Genomic DNA, 19,295 nt, shown 5'->3' on the forward strand with positions numbered 1-19,295 from the left:
CAGAACAACCTCCAGCAGCAAGAAAAATTAAACTTCTCCTTAGCAACAGTTAATACAGTGGGATAAATGACAAATCGTATACCTCAGCACAATTTGCCAAGCAATCTCAGAATTGAATATAAAATACTTCAGCTGTAGATCTCAAACCCTTATACTTCAACAAGGGCACAAAATTTCAAAACTTCAAAAGTGTCTCAAAAACAAGAAGAGAAAAATAAATACTCAATCGAATGTTTTTCTCATCAAATGTCCTCATCTTTATAATCTCCAAATGGCACCAATTTGCCAAAAGAACTCCGCTTAAGAAGCTTACTCTACACAACATTAAAATATAATAAAAGTGTCTTAATATTATTTATTAATTGCTTTTGGCTCCAGAAAATGACCTTTTCCACCATAACTTAAAATTTTGACACGCAAGGCCATTGATTCTTGTTCTCACAATTTAAAACTTTTCATCCCAGTTCCAACAAACTATGATACTGAGATGACCAACAAAAATAGCAATCTTAGCGTGTTTAGATGAATAATAATAATTCACTTGTCTTGCGAAAACAATTGAAGAAGCATTAGAATTGAAATCTGACAACACCAAAGTGATCATGATGATGAAAAACAATGAACCTAATGGGATGACTTACTATAAATAGATGCTCCCTCCAAGATTTTTGGAGCCCAAACCGGAAGCCCAAAAAAAAAATTGAGAGCATCACCCAACTCCTCTAACTCAACTAAGTCCATCAGAACCAACAGTTTGACTTACTATAAATAGTATGTCACTCAAATGGAGCCAAAACACACCATAGGCTGCTAAAAAGTATATAACCCCACAACTGAGACCCTCAAATCTCACTGTCAGCTCACAAGGGTTGCGATGGTGAACTGACCAAACCAACTGTAGGAACCTACTAAAAATGGGGACATTACAACATAACAATTAACATATCCTCTCAATTTCAAAACATGAAGTAACCCACCATCTAACTGTATCAACATGTGAAGTAAAACCAAAAAACCTCCCCACAAGTGACCAGCTCAACCAATCAAAAGAATCAGCGAGCATCTGGATATCCACTTCAATCACCTGCCCTGAGATAGATCCATCAGAACGAGACAAAGATGGCTTGTCTAACTTTGGAACAGAAACCACAGAAGACCCAGAACACTCAATTTGAACAGCATCATCCTGATTCCTGAGAATCATCCTTGAGATCCACAAGGGTATTAGAGCTCAGCTCCCTATAAGAAACCTAAATTGACTCAATAAAGGCAAAAGCCTCAATCTGGGACACACCCACATAAGGAGGATTGAAAAATCCACTACAACCAAACCAGCAAACTCTACCCCTGCAAATACTGGAGTGGCAAAAGCCACACGAGAAAAGGAAGCCTTCTGTATAGCAAAATCTTCGTAAGCACCAACATCCAGCTCAGGTTCATCCTTTCCAACTGCGGCATCAATGCAGGGATTGACAAAGGCAACACCATTACAGCAGCCAGGGATATAGCCCTGGTGAAAAGGCCTACATTTATCGCTCCCATGGAAAAGCCCCAATTAAGGTGCGCCCATTTTCAGTCACACAACCAGCAACCTTACTATCGCCCCCTCAAAATGGTGGGACTGGGAGTAACCTGAACAAACAGGAAACCCCTCCTCAAACCAAAGACAAAGGGAGCTGCAGCAACCACAGACAGCTCCAACCCTTATCAACTTTTTTTTCATATTTATATACATATGGAGTTCAGTATAAATTCCTCATTAAAGGCATAAGATTTGCTACATCATGTACTTGTACAAGCATTATGAGAGTGACAGAGAGAGAGAGAGAGAGAGAGAGAGAGAGTTTATCCATTTGTTGAGAGACTAGTGTTAAAAGCAAAGTGATTGAAAACACATCACAAAATTAGATAGCAAAAGCAGCAAAAAGAACATAAAATGCCACATTCAAAATACAAGGATAAATCAATTATCATTAATCCTAGAATTGAGCATGTTGTGAAAGTGCTATACCGAGGAATAATACTCGAGATGATGCTCATAGCATTGTGCGTATCAGTTAAAGGCGTCTCCCCCATACTTGTGAAGTAACTTGTTAACTATTATGATCACAAAAAAAAATGTATGAATCAGGCAAAGCCATTTCAAACAAAATAAGGCACTGGATGCCTCACCCAAAGGGTCCTAACTAGTGAAACAAAAAGTTAATCAAGTGTTCCCACCTCCTTAGACATTGTCAAAAGTTCATCTGTATCTGTAACACGAAACCAACCATTTCTACAAGCATTCTGCAAGCATCCACAAGAAAAGTCTGTAAGCCATAAAAACTCAGAATGGCTTTAAAAACTTAAGTGATTAGCATAAATTGTTTATAATCCTGATCTTAACTGTTGATGAAAAATATTTTTATATAAGAGAGCACTAGCAACTACCAAACTCAGTACTCTACCCAACACCTATGTCAAGCCTTTACACCCCATCAAAAGAAAAATAAATGAATTCTATCTGCCTCTTGTAGCCATATGTTGTCATTTCGCTTTTTTCAAAAATAACACATAGTAAATAGGAAGTTCTTACCATCCAGAAATAGTAAGCCAACGATAACAGAAAATATTCAGTAATACTATTTATTTAGTATTCTACTGTCCAAGTAGAATCCATATCCTTTACACAAACAAATATTCTATTTATTATTATTTTAGTGGATCCAACCCAGGAAGCGTTAATGGCTATGACAATTATGACAGATTTTATCATAGGTTGTCATTGTGGAAGATAAACTTGCTAACTTTAGCATGGAATCTTGCATGAGCTATTTTGGAAATAAAATTTGGAGCGAAATTAATGGAAATTTGATTCTCTTATATATTTCTCCAACAGGGGGTCTTATGGGTTCAATCCTCTATATATTTCGAGGTGATTACAGGTTTTAAGCATTGCTGTTACCATGAACTTATCGCCGACTTCTCAGTGGTAAGTTGTCTTGTCGCGAGAAGATCAGGTCTGTGCGAAAGCTCCTCAAGTTATCGCCCAAAATATTGCCTAGAAAAGTTGCGTTTTAGCACCAATAAGTCACTAAATTCTAGGTGATAACTTGCAAAAATCTCACGGAATGCAAGAAAATATCATCCATGCCAGTCTTTTGGTCTATGATGTCCCAGCAAGAGGCCATATTTATGTTTGTCATTACAAGAGCAAATTTGGAGAGCACAGAAAGCTTTTGGAGGAAAAAGACCATCGTTTGCAGCCATCTAGATTGATTTGTTGTGAATTTGGAGCGGGTTTGAAGAGATTTTTCAAGCGAATTCAGATTCACAAGTAGCTTTTCAAGATTCTTTCTCTTTTGTTTTAGAACCGTTTTGTCTTGTATTATAATTAAATGCATCCCAGTTTATTTAAAACTCCATCATACCATTTCCAATCTACCCTAATTCCTTTTAGAAGGCAATAAATAAGATCTAACGCCAATTTTTATAAATTTTTGCAATTTTTTCATAGTTTTCTCAAAAAAATAATCTTTTTCTTAAAAATTTCATAACCAAACACTTTTTTTTTTCAAGTTTCAGCTATGTTTAAATTTATCTAAAGTTTTAAAATTAGTTTGTTACTAAATTTCTTTATCAAATTTCTAAATTTGTGCCCTCATTTTGTATGTGTCATGTATAAGTTGATTCTTTAACAAAACGACAGATATGGATCCCTCTACAACTGGGTCTGTCAATGCCTTAGTAGATGCGAGTCCATCAGCATATGTAGGAACGTGCCCTAAAGGACCTAGAGACAAGGCATGGAAATATGTTTTTGAAGGACCCGACTATAATATTGTTATATGCATAAAATGTGAAAAAGTTATTAGTGGAGGCAAATCTCGTTTTAAATACCACCTTGGAGGGATACTAATGTTAAATCTATAACTTCGATATAATACTGATCTGATTGCACAAGATCATAAAGATCTATTCTTGCATGGAACGCCTATAAATAATTGCTCCTTGTCTAAGGCACAATCAGCATCTCTCTTGGATGATGGCATTTAAGTTTGAACTAAACTAATCATAGTTAGTTTGGATAACAAACAATTATTATCCCTCCTTGGCACTGATTATAAGAAATCAGTTAAGGGCCGACCTAGATAGGGTCATGTCCCTTCAAGGGACATGCCCTTTGGTTACATTATTTATATGGGGTTTCGTTGTAGTTTAAGGACACACAAAAAGAACATAGTCTGCTCCTTTAAGCAAGTCCAACCCAAATGAATCCTTGCAGAAATTAAACATTTCAGAATAATAAATATATTATTGACATCTCTTTATACAAGTCTGATTAAAGGAAGATCATCTTCAGTAAGCATAGCAGAAGGTATTATCTCAATTTGATCACACAGAATTTGCAAAAAATTTACATGGTATCAGAGCTCTGGTAGTCGAACCTAAGCTCTACAAATTGACAATCAGGCTTAATATATCTAGCAACATCTTTCTATCTTCAATGGCAAACACAATCAGACCTGAGGACAGGTTTGATGGGAAAGAACACTTCTTTGCTTTGAAATTTAGAATTATGATGATTCTTGAAGACAATGATATGAAACAGTATGTTGATTCAGCATCCAAGCAACCTGTTGTTGAACCTAATAAAGCTATCTGGAGTAAAGGAAACAGAAAGTCCATGCAGATCATATTAGATGGAGTGAAAAATGAAATAGTACCTATGCAAATAAAACATCAAACAGCATTTCATATGATTGATGCATTATTAAATGTATATGAGGTTAACAATGTGACTAGAACCCTTGCACTAAAAAGGCAACTAAATCATATATAGATAAAGAAGGGAGAATCAATGAACTCTTACTTCCTAAGGGTGGCTAGTCTAAGAGACGAACTTGCAAGTATAGGGACCATAATTGAAGACAAGGAACTAACATTTATGGCTATAGGTGGATTACCAGATTCATGGGAAACATTCTCACAAGGAGTAAGTGCTAGAGACAATCTTCCAGTCTTTAATAGACTTAAAGGAGATTGCCTACAAGAAGAATCTATGAAACTTAAGAAAGAAGGAAGACTGAAAATTGAAGATGAAGAACTTCATGTTCTCAATACAAATTCCTATAAAGGTAAGAAGAAGCACTTCAAGAAGAAGAAGGGTAATCAAAGAAATGACAAATCTAAGAAAGATCTATCGAAAATAAAATACTTCAAATGTAAAAAATTTGGACACTATAGATATAATTGTCCTGAGAATAAAACGCAGCAAGTAAACTATACAAATATTACTAGGAAAGAAGATAACTATGATCCTGAGAATCGTGTAATGTATTCTGCACTATCAAATGATGTATCAAGCAAAGCATGGGTAATTGATGGTGGATCATCTCGACACATTACAGAATACAAAGAAGCACTGGACTCTATATCTGAAGAAGTTGATGGCGAAGTTACTATCGGTGATAATTCCTCTCATTCAATCAAAAGAATTGGGAACTACACCTTGAGACTGAAGTCGAGTATTCTCTACATCTCAAAGGAGTACTTTATGTACCAGGGATAAAAAGGAATCTAATCTCGGTTAGAGCACTTGAAGATGATGGACATAATGTTGCATTCGTGGACGATAAAGTAATGACCTGGTCTAAGAACTCCTCACTTAAGAAAGCAAAGTTGATTGCTCTGAAAAAGGGATACTTGTATGAGCCAATTACAGAAACTTGTCAACCTATTCAAGCCTTAATTCATGAAGTTGCTGATATGAACGAAATATGGCACAGAAGGTTAGGACATCTAAATTTCAAAACCTTATCAACCATGGAGAAGATGGTAATTGGTTTACCTAAGTTGAATAAAGATCACTCAAGCATATGCAAAGGATGCGCTCTGGGTAAGAACACCAAAACTCCATTTCATGATAGCACTCGAATAGATAGATAGATAAAAATTTAATGTCCGTGAGGCTAAAAATAGCCTATGGGACAGCAAGACAACTTAAGCAGACTTAAGTAGCTCCGTTCGTTTCTTGTGTAGGATGATGATGATCCCACCCAATTGCTCGATGTATTCTTCGTTGAATAGGTTATGCTAAGAACTGTCACATATAGTATCCACAAATTTATCTCTGCTATCCTTGTAGGCCACACATTCTAAAATAAAGTGCCGTTCAGTCTCCACTTTCCCAGAATTGCAAAATCTGCAAATTCTCTCTTCCCAAGCCTCCTTTGGCCTCTTCCAATGCCCGGTCTCACAACGAAGTTTGTGAGAGTTGGTTCTCAACTAAGCGATAAGAATTTTAGCCCTCCAAGAAATGTTGGCTCCTATGTACACTTTTTCGAGTTGATCACAAGTGGGGTTGAACTCATTTATATAATATATTTTCTTCCTCCCAATCTCACTTCCCCAATTTCTCTTGTAGAATTTCTCCATAACAAAGACTTTTATTTCTTTATTATTTGTGGGGCACATATTGAATTGAATATTCCATTTACTCATCCATTTGACGTTTTGTTGCATCCATGTACTTTTTCGCTTACATAGTGTATCACTAAAGACAACTTTAGGCAGTCTATCCTCTTCCATTTTTTCGATTCTTTTTAGATAGCTTAAAAGGCGAACCATAACAAGTGCCTCGATAGGAGCAGCCCCCATTTCACTTAGCATGATATCATATGGAACAGTGGTTTTGATTTTAAACTTGCTTGTGATCAAACGCTTTTGGATTCCTTTGATTTGTTTCCATTGTGCTATAGTAGTGTTGTTGACCCATAATTCACACCCGTAAAGAACAATCGGTAGCACAAGAAGACTGAACAAAGTTTGGATAGTTTTCCAATCCCACAACTCCACTTCACGGCACTTGTTTTGAAGAGCATAAAAAGCCTTCCACCCACCTAATGTCCTTTTATGCCTGCAACTAGACCAGCTTAGTTTTTTGTTGAAATCGATGCCAAGGTATTTATACTCCGCAACTTCTTCAAAAACACTTCCGTTGTAATAAAACTCATGTTGATGCTGTTTTTTATTATTAGTGAAAACCATAACCTTAGTCTTGCTGATATTGACCTACATCCCCACCATTCTGCAAAAGCTCTCAAGAGAAGATAGATGATCTTGCAAACCATAGGCAGATTTGGCAATCAAAATGAGATCGTCCACATATAAGAGCAGCTTTATAAAAAATTCACCTAGCTGAATGCCTTCACCTTTTTGCATGTATAACCACTCTTCCAGCTTGTCAATATATAAACCAAAGAAAGTAGGAGATAAAGGGCAACCCTGCTTAACCCCGATATCGCTCCTAAAACATTCTAAAATGCCATCTGAAGTTCTGATTTTGACTTTCACCTCTTCGTACATCCTATGAACAGCAACTCTGAGATGTATAAGAATCCCCAATTCTTCCATCCTGAGCCAAAGCTTGTCTCTAGGAACAGTGTCAAAAGCTTTTTTAAAGTCAACAAAGCAACAAAAAACCTCTTCCTTTTTCTCCCACTCTTTTTCAATAATATGCCTCAAAGTGACACAGTGATCCACTGTCGAGTGCTTTGGCCTAAAACCAGCTTGCCCTTTAGCACGTTTATGGTTTTCTTTTGCCCATTTGCTGATCCTAGTTTCTATCACGCTACCAAAAAGTTTAGCAAAGAGGGGATTGATCATTATAGTCCTGTAGTTGGAGGGGTTGTTAACATCACCACTTTTAAAAAGTGGTATTGCAAGGCTAATTGTCCAATCTTTCAGAAACCCTTCTTGGCAGATTTTGTTGAAGATTTCAGTGATGTGCGGTGCAAGAGTTTTCATACCCCACTTCAGATATTCTGCTTGAAGCTCAACAAGGTCTTTTGCTTTACCTCCACCCAACTTCTTAATCCCTGTCTCTATCTCTTGCACAGTGAAAAGCTTTGTAGTATCGTTGACCAAAGGTGGCTGTCCCACTCCACCCTCTTGTTCATAAAGTTTCTTAAGCATATTCAAACCATTGGGTGGCAGTAATATTATTTTCAGTTTGCTTTTTCCTTGGTTGGAGTTCTTTCCAAAAAAGTTTGGTGTTATTTTTGCCCCAGCAAATTAGCTCCTCTTTCCTTGTGAACATAAAATCAGTTTTTCTCTTCTTTAGGGTCTGTTTGTAGGCCTTAATGTCAAGGTTAGTTTTATTTGACTCCCTTACGTTTCTCCTAGCCCTCTTGCATTCCTTGTCAAACCATGCATTGACTGGAAAACAATTAGTTTCAGATTTTCTATTTTTTGCTCTCTTGCATTTTGAAAGAGCCTCATGAATCAGATTTGATAAATCATGACTATTAACAACATGCTTATACATAGAGTGTCCCATACAAAGTTCCTCAAGAGTAGCTCTGAAAGTGTTACGGTTTTCTGAAGTCAACAAAATTTTGCCCTAAGAAGGGGGGTGTTGAGGGCCTTGGTTTTTTGCCCCAATCCTCCTATTCTTTGCCCAATACAGATTTATGTACAGCAGTCTATGATCTGATTTGAGATCCCAAATGTGCTCTCCAATTTGAACTTCTTCAATATTCTCATACAAATTCTGCGAACAAATTACATAATCTACTACACTTGCCCCGTTGTATGTGTTGCAAGTGAAATTGCCCGACTTAGCCCATCTAGCCAAACCATTACATATTATTAGATCAAATGTGCCACATAGAGTGATCAATTCTTCCCCAAAATGATTGCAACCTTTAGCATCCTCGGATATTCTTTCCCATTGATGATTTCTCTCTTCTGTGAGCCAAATAGGGTTATCGTTTACTTGAAAGCTGAAAATACTTGCTTGCCGATTTGCTGTCCTAGCATTGAAATCTCCAACAAGAAGAACATCCCCACACTGTGAAAAAACAGCAACATCTTTCTTTAACACAGCATAGGGTTCATTGTGATCTAAGCCGCACTTTTTATAAGTTTTAGATACCTGTGGAGCAAAGTAACAAGCTGCAATCCTGAGAAGAGTGTTATTTTCCACTATTTTGAACCATATAAATTGTTTATTAGAAACAGTCTTTTCCAATTGAATGGCACAACCTTCTCTTTCTTTCACTAGAACCATTATACCTCCATGACCTTTACCATTTCCCACTGCCTCATTCCACACTACCAGCTTCCAGTAGCCTTCAAACAATGGGGTCTTACATCCCTCATGCTCATGTGTCACTATGACACAAATAATGTCTTTGCCTTCCGCTATAGGCCCTAACCCAGGCCCACGTCTCCACGGATAACCTCTGCAATTCCAACAAACTAAGCTTAAGGACGCTTGGGTTGAGCTTGATTGCTATTTGTTTTGATGTGGAAGACTCGGAGTTGAGTTATCATCACTAAGTGTGATTGTTGATCTTGTTGTATCGCTGCATGCTAAAGTGTTTGTTGTCGCACCTGTCGCCTCTTTGTTGCCTACTTGCTGCCCTTCATTGGGGCGGTGGCCAAAATGAGCAATAATTGCTTTTCCCTTGAACATCCAAGCTCTTTTGCCTTCATTTCTAGCTGTTCTGATTTTTTCCATTTCCATCCTTCTTTCTTCTTGCTGTCTCATAGTTAGATCCTCTTCTAAAAAGATGCGAGAACCCCTCAAGAGCTGTTTTTTGTTAAGTAGGTTTTGTTTTTCGCTAATACTGGGCATGACTACCTTGATGGGCCTATTTCTCTCAGCTTGCGGTTTGCCAACCCTCCAAGCTTGGCAGATTTTACCTTGCCACAAGAACACTTCTTGTAGGAAATCCCTCGTTAAGTCGAGGGTATGTTCGCCTTCCCCATAATCTCTTATTCCTTTGATAATTATATTGGATGCCCTAAGCTACCTTTCCTTGACCTCTCTTTCTTGTGTGTTCACACGAATCTTTTCCTCTTCCCTTGCCAGATCAAGGTGTTTGCTGTTTTTGTCCCAAGTTTTGGTGATTTCTGAAAAACTTCTCTTTCCTCTTCCACCTCTGCCTTTCCCAGTGAACTAGCGTGAAGAATCGTTCTCCTTATTGTGAGATGGCTCGGTATTTGTTGTGACCTTGTTTGCTTCCAATGTAGCATTCAAATTTTTCCATTCATCCTTCATGTTCTACCATTCAAGCTTCCCTGCTAAAAGTGTTTCTTGCAGCGTTGAGATTTGAGCTTTTAAAACGTTGTTATTTTGTGCAAGAGCTTTATTTGCTACAATTAGCACCTATATATTGCGGCAACTTTCTTGTTCCTTAGCCTCTAGGAGCTCCAACCTCCTCTTGGCCCTTAAAAGTTCTTATACATAAAGCTCTGGGCACCAAGCGAGAGGTGTGGAGGTATGGTTGTACATGACATGGTCAACAAAGTTGTTGCTACCACACAAATGATTATCACCACCTAAGTGTGGAGGAGGGCACATTTTGACAACATCTTTTTGTTTCTTCTCTTGTTTATGCAATCTCTGCCCGTGTTTCTGCTTTTCATGTGAGCATTTCAAACGAGAAAGTCTATGTTTTAAAATGCCCTTGAATTGTTTAACGTTCACCCAGATATATTTCCCTATCTTTCCAAGTGAGGCCATTTAGACTTGCCCCAATGGTTAGTTTCAAAGTGCACCAAAATTTCTTGACCGTTTTTGACCAATGAGATGGTTTGTTTTCCCATTTTTTGCATATCCACAATTTGTTTTCCCATCGTTTGTGTATCCACAATTCTTTTTTCCATTGATCAAAGGAACGAAAGACAAAACAAAAGGTAGCAAGAGCAAATATATATTATTAAAAAAATCGGAAAACGTGCACCTTGAAAACTGCCCTAGGACACCCTCTGGACTAAAGCCCTGCCACTATCTTGCTATGGGCTGGGCCCAACCGTTTTGCCCTTGGTATCGAGCCTGTCTAGGATCTGAACTCTATCTGGTATCGTGTCTGCTGCCTAGAGTGATGCCCTGGTCCCACAGTGTCTCTGTTACCTGCCTGTGTCTCCGTTACCACAGTGATGCCCTTGGTATCGAGCCTTCGTCGTGTCTACTGCCCGGTACGATGCCCCGGTCCCACTGTGTTTTCTGCCCACTCTTCTTTATGCTAACAATGTTTTGGAATTAACTAGAAATGTTTTGGAATTGATCCACTCAGATTTATGTGGACCTATGTTTGTTCCTTCTCTTAGAGGATTCTGGTACTATATACTTCTCTAGGAAAACTTGGATTTACTTTTTGAAATGTAAAGAATCAGAAGAAATCCTAAAGAGATTTAAAGAATTCAAAACCTTAACTGAAAACTTATCAGGACACAAAATTAAAACTCTTAGGACAGATAATGGAGGGGAATATGCCTCAGATTTGTTTAAAGAGTTTTGTAAAGAACCAGGAATTAAGAGGGAGTATACCATTCCTTATAACCCACAACAAAACGGAGTAGCAAAAAGGAAGAATAGGACAATTATAGAAGCTACAAGAGCTGTGATATTTGATCAAACTCTAGAATATTATCTTTGGGCAGAAGCCTCTTGTACTGTTTTCTATTTTAAAAACAGAAGTCCTCACTCCTACCTTTAAGATAAAACTCCTGAAGAAGTCTCTACTAAGGTTAAACCTAATATAACTCCTCTTAGGATTTTTGGGTGCCTAGTATATATACATGTTTCAGAGGAAAAGAGAACTAAGTTAGAACCCTCCAGGAGGAAAGGTATTTTTGTTGGGTATAGTGAAACATCTAAAGCATACAGGATTTTCATACCTGGTCAAAAAAATATTGGACTTAGTAGGGATGTAATATTTGAAGAAGATTTAGCATTCAAAAGAGCCCTAAGTTCTAGAGATCCCTCTCCCTTACCTAGTTCTAAAGAAAATATTGAATCTGAGTTCAGATGGAAAACATTAAAGAAATTGAAGATGAAATTCAAACTCTCAATCTTGAGAAAACTCAAAATTCAAAAAAAAGACCACTTTGGGCCATTACGGCAGTAGAGGAAGCACAAGACTTCGCTACACCATCTGGAACATTTAGAGAAAGCAAAAGACCCAAAAGATTTTCTAGTTATGTAGCAAACATGAGTGATTTGTTTAAATCAGAACCAACCAATGTTTCAGATGCTATTAAACATACAGCTTGGAAGGATGCCATGACGGAAAAATACCAATCCATTATGAAGAATGATGTTTGGGAAATTGTTCCAAGACCTAAAAGAAAATCCGTTGTTTCTTCTAAGTGGATATTTAAAATCAAGCATGTTGTTGACAGTAGCATTGAAAAATATAAAGCCAGATTTGAAGCCAAAGGATTCTATCAGAAAGAGATGATTGATTATGAAGAAACCTTTACTCCTGTTGTCAAATACACCTTTGTAAGAGCAGTCCTAGCTATTGCAACATCAAAGAGATGGAAAGTACATCAGATGGATGTAAAAACAGCATTTCTAAATGAAAAGATTACAGAAGAGGTATATTTGGAGCAACCTGAAGGATTTGAAACTGATGACCCTAAAGTTTTTGTTTGCAGGCTCAAGAAAGCTCTCTATGGTCTTAAACAAGCTCCAAGGGCATGGTATGAAAGAATTGATAAGTATCTCATTGGCTTAGGATTCTCCAAAAATGAAGCTGATCCAAATCTATATTATAGAAGGGATAAAAATGATATGGTAATTTTGATACTATATGTTGATGATTTACTAATAACAGGTGATGATCATCTCATAGATCAATGCAAGAAAGATCTAATCAGAGAATTTGAGATGAAAGATTTACGACTCCTTCATTACTTCCTAGGACTAGAAGTATTGCAGAATTCTGACAGCATCATACTTAATCAACGAAAGTATACATTAGGCATCTTGAAGAGATTTGGAATGTGGAACTATAGGCCTACGTCTTCTCCAATGGAGAATAATTTACATAAACTTAAGGAAGCTGCAGCAGAATCACCTTCCATAGATTCTACTCTTTACAAACAAATGATTGGGTTCCTTATGTACTTGGTAAATACAAGACCTGATATTTGCTATGTTGTTAATGCATTAAGTCAGTTTATGTGTGAGCCAAAGGAGATTCACCTAGTTGCAGTCAAACACATCATAAGATACTTACAAGGCACTCTTACCCTTAGGCTCAAGTATGAGAAAGTTGAATCAAACCTACATGGGTACACAGACTCAAATTGGGTTGGCACTATTACTGACAGGAAAAGCACTTCAGAATGTTGTTTCAGTTTAGCGTCAGCGATGATATCATCGATATGCAGAAGGCAGTTGTCAGTAGCACAAAGTTCCACAGAAGCTGAAACACTGTAGCAGCAATGGCCTCTCGGGAAGCAGTTTGGCTTAGAAAGTTACTTGTAGGACTATTTGGTCAAGCTATGAATCCTACAATTATTCATTGTGACAATAAGAGTTCCATCAAGCTTTCTATGAATCCAATTTTTCATGGCAAGTCTAAGCATATTGAAATTCCTTACCATTATGTAAAAGATATGATAGATAGGAATACTGTAAAATTAGAATACATTTGCACTACAGATTAGAGAACAAATATTCTTACCAAACCCCTCTCTCGAGTGAAGATAGATCACTTCAGGAAAAGACTTTGTATGGTTTAATTGTAATACATTTGTATTCTTTAAATTATTATTAAAATGTTTTTTATTGTCAGACTATTGATTGTTATGGGCTCCACCATTAGTATTCATTATCTAAGAGGTGACAATCTCTAAGATAATTAACACTTCTATAAAAGACATTATGAGAGATGGCGATCTCCTAGATAATGTGCTGAACAATAGAGATCTAATGTTAGATCTAGATGAGTTCAAGATCACATTGTCATGTAAACATTGCTATGCCTACGAGTGACAATTTTGATAAAGGAAGAATTTTATTATTCTGCGGAGTTTATCCTGTGTTCGAGTAGATCTTAACTCAGGATCATGTTATGATATAGGAATGCCAGTACCTATGAGTCACAACTTGGATAAATGAAGAATTTAATTATTCTCCAAATTTTATCATGTATATTGTATTCTTTGCAATATTGTTATCACTCGTATCAGTGATAAGTCATATCACAGGTATAGTAATATGACATAGTATCATGTGTTCGATGATACCACATGCTAAGAAGATTCAGATAGATATAGAATATCAATCTATGCTTATTCATCGTAATTGATGATGCTAGATATGTTATCTCTCAGCATGATTATCAAGGTAAGAGTTAAATCTATAACTTCGATATAATACTGATCTGATTGCACAAGATCATACGGATCTATTCTTGCATGGAAGGCCTATAAATAATTGCTCCTTGTCTAAGGCATGATCAGCGTCTGTCTTGGATGATGGCATTTAAGTTTGAACTAAACTAGTCATAGTTACTTTGGATAACAAACAATTACTATCCCTGCTTGGCGCCGATTATAAGAAATCCGTTAAGGGCCGCCCTAGATAGGGTCATGTCCCTTCAAGGGACATGCCCTTTGGTTACCATATTTATATGGGGTTTCGTTGTAGTTAAAGGGCACACAAAAAGAACATAGTCTACTCCTTTAAGAAAGTCTGCCCCATACGAATGCTTGCAAAAACAAAACATTTCAGAATAATAAATATATTATTGAGATCTCTTCACACAAGTCTGATTAAAGGAAGATCATCTTCAACAAGCATAGGATAAGGTATTATCTCAATTTGATCACACGGAATTTGCAGAAACTTGACAACTAAAGTGTGACACAAGGGTTTGTCTATTCACCATGGATGAAATAAAGAGAGATGAATGTCTTGTTATGTGCCCAAGAAGAGAAAAAGTTGGAAAGGGAAAGGACAAAATTGGCCATGAGGGCAGTCATTTCTGGATCGCAAGATATTTCAAAACTCACACTATCCCTTTCTAAGAATTATTTTTTATTTTACAATCAGCATCATTTTTCCAGGAGCAAGATTTAGCTAATACAATGATCCAATCATAATGATATAATGTAGATTGTTACTAGGTATCCCAGCCAACCTTAATGAAGAAGAAGCACTTGAAGGCACAGTGGGCTATCAATGTGGCCCATGGATTTGCATATCTACCAGCCTCATGGCTTCCACTTCTATTGGTTCTACAAGATCAACACGACACACATCTTTTATAGATGGCTTTTTTGTGCACAAAAACACTGATGGAGCACAACCATCATTGTAGGGTACTAGGTGGAACAGTGATATACATTGGCAAGTTGACATTCAATGTGTCAATTTTTTGTTTTTTGAGAACATCTCGGTCAATGTTGCAACTAATCCCTATTGGATAAATTTTGTGGCACAAATTGTCGTGGCAAGAAAGGGCTACAAAACGCCTATTCCTAAAGACTTGACTTGGAGGTTTGTTCAATTGTTTCATTTTTTTAATGTTTTACAATTTATTTTTTTTTGTTCAATATAAAAAAATTTAATCAAAATAATGTACTTAATGTTAAATTTATTTTGTGCTCGTAGGTTGCTTAAAAATGTTGTTTCTAGGGCCAAAGATGTGGTAGAAGACCAAATATTACAATGGAAACAATTTAGCTGTACTATACTTTGAGATGGATGGACGATGCAAGATATTGTACCATCATAAGTTTTTTGATTTCTTGCAAGGATCAAATGGTAGTTTTGAAATCCTTGGATGTCTCAAACAAGATTAATACAGCTGAAACTTTGGCTATGATGTTAGAGACAATTGTGGTGGAAGTGGGGGTTACTAATGTGGTGCATGTAATAACCAACAATGCAGCAACATATGTAGCAGTGGGTGGGATCCTCCAAGATAAGTATAGCACACTTTATTGGTCTACTTGTGCAGCACATATCCTTCACCTACTTTTGGAAGACATAGGAAATTGGATTGTATGAGATCGATGGTAGAGGATGCAAGAAAGATAACAAAATACATCTACAATCACCCTTGGGCTCTTTGCTTGATGAGAGAATTCACTCGTGGAAAGGAGTTGGTTCAACCTAATGCCACCAGGTTTGCAACAATTTTCTCAACGTTGCAAAGTCTTATTAGTTCTTTGAATCCTTTGAAGCAATTGTTTGTGAGTTCACAATAGCTACACTCGGGTTATTCAAAGAAGCTTGATAGACAGAGTGTTGCATACATCATCTTTGACGACAAAAAATTTTACGATGTTACAGAAATTGTGAAGGTAACTTGGAAGCTTTGAAAGTTGAATATTTAATTGTCATATTCAATAATCAAGTCTTTCATTACTAATTTCTAACTCTAACCTCTGATTAAAAGATAATTGTTTTCTACTTTTCAATGGTAGGCGAGAACAAGCCGATCACACGCAAGTAGGCAGGAACAAGCCGACAAAGCAACCTAGAGGCCGAACATAGGTAGGCGGGCACAACTGAGGAAGCAAGAATGCAAGGATGTAGGAAGCCGACCAAGCAACGCAAGAAGCCAAAAAAAATAAGCAACACAAGAAGCTAGAGGCAGGGAGCCAGAAGACAGCAGGAAACCGGGTCGGTCCCACAGACAGCAACAGTGCATTAGGAAAAAGCAAGCCGACCAAGAACATCAGAACGTCATAGGTAACAAAACCCTATTATTTTATTGGCATGGAGATACCAACCGATAAGTCAAAGTGCCCCACTCAACAATCACTTTCTTACACATTGCTTTCCCCAAAATTGCTTTGTTGATTCCATATCATACGTGAGCATGCACAAAACTTCTACACTAAATGTGTGTCACTAGCTAAACAAAACGCAAAAACCATAAAAAATCTATAATAAGACACCAGTGATAACAACATGGTTCCCACAAAAGGAATAAACGGAGGAATCACAGGAACACCTGTAGGGTTTCAGAATGACGAGAAGATACTTGCACAAGTCTCATCGATCGATCAACCAAAAATAAGGGAGGCACAATCAAAACTAGATGGGATCACTGGGCACAACACAAGATCTGACAATAATAATGTGGCAGGGAATCAGATGGTCAGTGCACCAGTAACAGCAGAACAGCAAGCAAGTTTAGGGGAGGCTGCTGAACACAACGACATGTCTGGTAACAAAGGCACAGTTCTGACACATGGGGATAGTTTAATACAAAACAGCATCATCAAGTGGAATCAAGGGAACTTTCTCTTTCTTCAAGGACCACCAACCGGACACATGAGTCTGTTCAGTCTTGGAGGAACAAATGCCAATCTACCCACAAACATTTTGAGCTTTCCACAAGTAAACGGACCACCTACAGGAGCAAACTACATTTACATGAATGCCAAACAATATAAAAGAATAATCTAATGGAGAAAGATATGAAAGATTAAAAAGGAAAAAAGAGGGAAGCTCGCAGCTCTACTTCCAAAATCGATACCACACGTTCCAAACAGTACAAAGACAGAGGAACAGAGTTTGAAGCCAACTGAAGTCTCTGAAACAATTAAGCGGTTTAATGGTATCAAAGGTAAAGGGAAGACAGATAATTCTCAGGCAATGGACACAGTGGAGGATGGGTTGTCAAATATTTACAGCCCCATGAGGACACCCATGACATGGTACCCGAACATCTTTGTGAATGACTTGGTAGCTATGAAGGAGAGGGTGTGGGCACTTGAAGAGAGGAGCCAAATCAAAAGTATCACAATGAAAAGAGTCACTGAAGATAACTAGAAACTAGCAATGGAAGCCAAGTCACTTAGAGAACAAATTCAAAAATTGCAATTTAATATGGAAAAAGGAGAGTATGAATTAATATTGTTAAAGAAAGAAGTACGGGAAAAGACAACAGCAACCAATATCGCGGGAGGAGGGGTTAAGGAAGGAGACAACAACCTGCAAATGAAAAATATACAAGATGCAATGGCTAATATGGAAATAAAAGAGAACCAACTCAAAGAGCAAATCGAAGAAGTTAGATCATGGGCTAACATAGTAAAGGGGTCAGCAAACACTTCTATTGACAGCATAGAAAAACAAGTCCGAAGGCAAATTAGAGAGGAAAAAGAAAGAAGTGAGAAAGCAGAAAATATTGTCATCAAAGGGCTATGAGACTATGGACAACAGGAAAACACAACAGATCTAGTTAAAAACTTCTTTAAGGACCAATTAGATTGGCATGGAACAACCATACAAGCATAGAGAATCAGAAAATGGATAAGAGGAGGCAAGGACAAGCATGTTAGAGTGCCAATGAAGAATACAGGGGACAAAAACAACATCTTAAGTAATAGGAAATTTCTCAGAGGCACACACATATATCTTGATGATGACCTCATCTTAACTCAGCAAGAAGAAAGAAGGAAGGAATGGGAAAAAGTGAAAACAGCAAGAGAAAATGGCAAATGGGCATGGCTACAAAATGGCAAAGCCCAAATCAGCAACAAAATCACACACAATAAATAGGAACTCGGACCTACCCAAGAACATATAACTATAATCAGCTGGAACTGTAGAGGTTATCCTTGGAGAAGACGACCAGGGTTAGGGCCGATAGTTAAAGATAATGACATCATTATGCTTAGCTAGACACGTGAACATGATGGATGTAGGGTTCCAGATTTTGAGGGGTATAAGAAGATATCACTGTGGAACGAGAAGATTGAAAATGGTAAGGGACATGGGGGCATCACTGTTCTAATTAAAGAAACCTGGAGCAGATTTATAAACTTGGAGAAAGAAGATGTTAACAAGCAGTATATATGGATAAAAATAACAGAGAATCAGATTTCTACAATGGTGGTTGTTTGCTACTTCGCCTCAAAAGGCTCAAAAATGTATAAAAAACATAGATTGGATCGAGAAGACCCGTTTACTGCACTCAAAAAAGACATTGCAGCCTTCAGCTCTCTAGGGGAAATAATGATAATAGGTGATTTCAATGCTAGAATAGCAAACAACCAAACTCTCAATCTTAAGGAGAGTTACAAAGAAAGCAAAGACCCTGTTTGGCTAGAAGAAAAAGAGACAAAAAAATGAAAAAGATCATCGCAAGATAGAATGGGAAAGGTCAATCACTTTGGGGCTGAATTACTAGGCTTATGCTACCTATATAACATGGTCGTATGCAATGGTATGGAAAAGTGGCCTAAATCGGGTGGAATCACATGCAAAAAGCACAATGGACAAAGTGTTGTAGATTATGTCATATGCTCACAAGACTATGTCGCAAAGATAATTAACTTTGAGATAGAGGAGTGCCCCTTGGCACTAAAATCTGACCATAACCTCATCTTGATAAGGCTAGCCACTCACTTTAAAGATCAACATATTGTTTCAAAACCTTTACAGAAAAAGAAGATGATTCCGACTAGCACAGTTTTAATGACACAAGAAAACCATAATATTTTCCGAGACTCTTTTGCGGCTGTCTAGGATTCCGGGAAAGCATCTC

The 19,295-nt window shown here is 37.4% G+C and overlaps 1 protein-coding gene across 2 annotated transcripts in view; it reads right to left on the reverse strand.

The window, feature by feature from the left end:
• The window catches only part of LOC149548402 (uncharacterized), a 256,377-nt gene that overhangs the window by 109,350 nt on the left and 127,732 nt on the right, over positions 1 to 19,295 (reverse strand). For both annotated transcript variants that reach the window (XM_089792478.1, XM_089792477.1), the window contains exons 4-5: positions 2,221 to 2,286; positions 2,012 to 2,097 (exon numbers count right to left, since the gene is read on the reverse strand). In XM_089792478.1, coding sequence (XP_089648604.1) covers positions 2,012 to 2,097; positions 2,221 to 2,286 — 152 coding nt within the window. The remainder of the gene's footprint in view (positions 1 to 2,011; positions 2,098 to 2,220; positions 2,287 to 19,295) is intronic.

Source organism: Cupressus sempervirens, chromosome 7 (genome assembly GCF_028749045.1).
Source record: "Cupressus sempervirens isolate cs-2001-9-10 chromosome 7, ASM2874904v1, whole genome shotgun sequence".
Taxonomy (NCBI): Eukaryota; Viridiplantae; Streptophyta; class Pinopsida; order Cupressales; family Cupressaceae; genus Cupressus; species Cupressus sempervirens.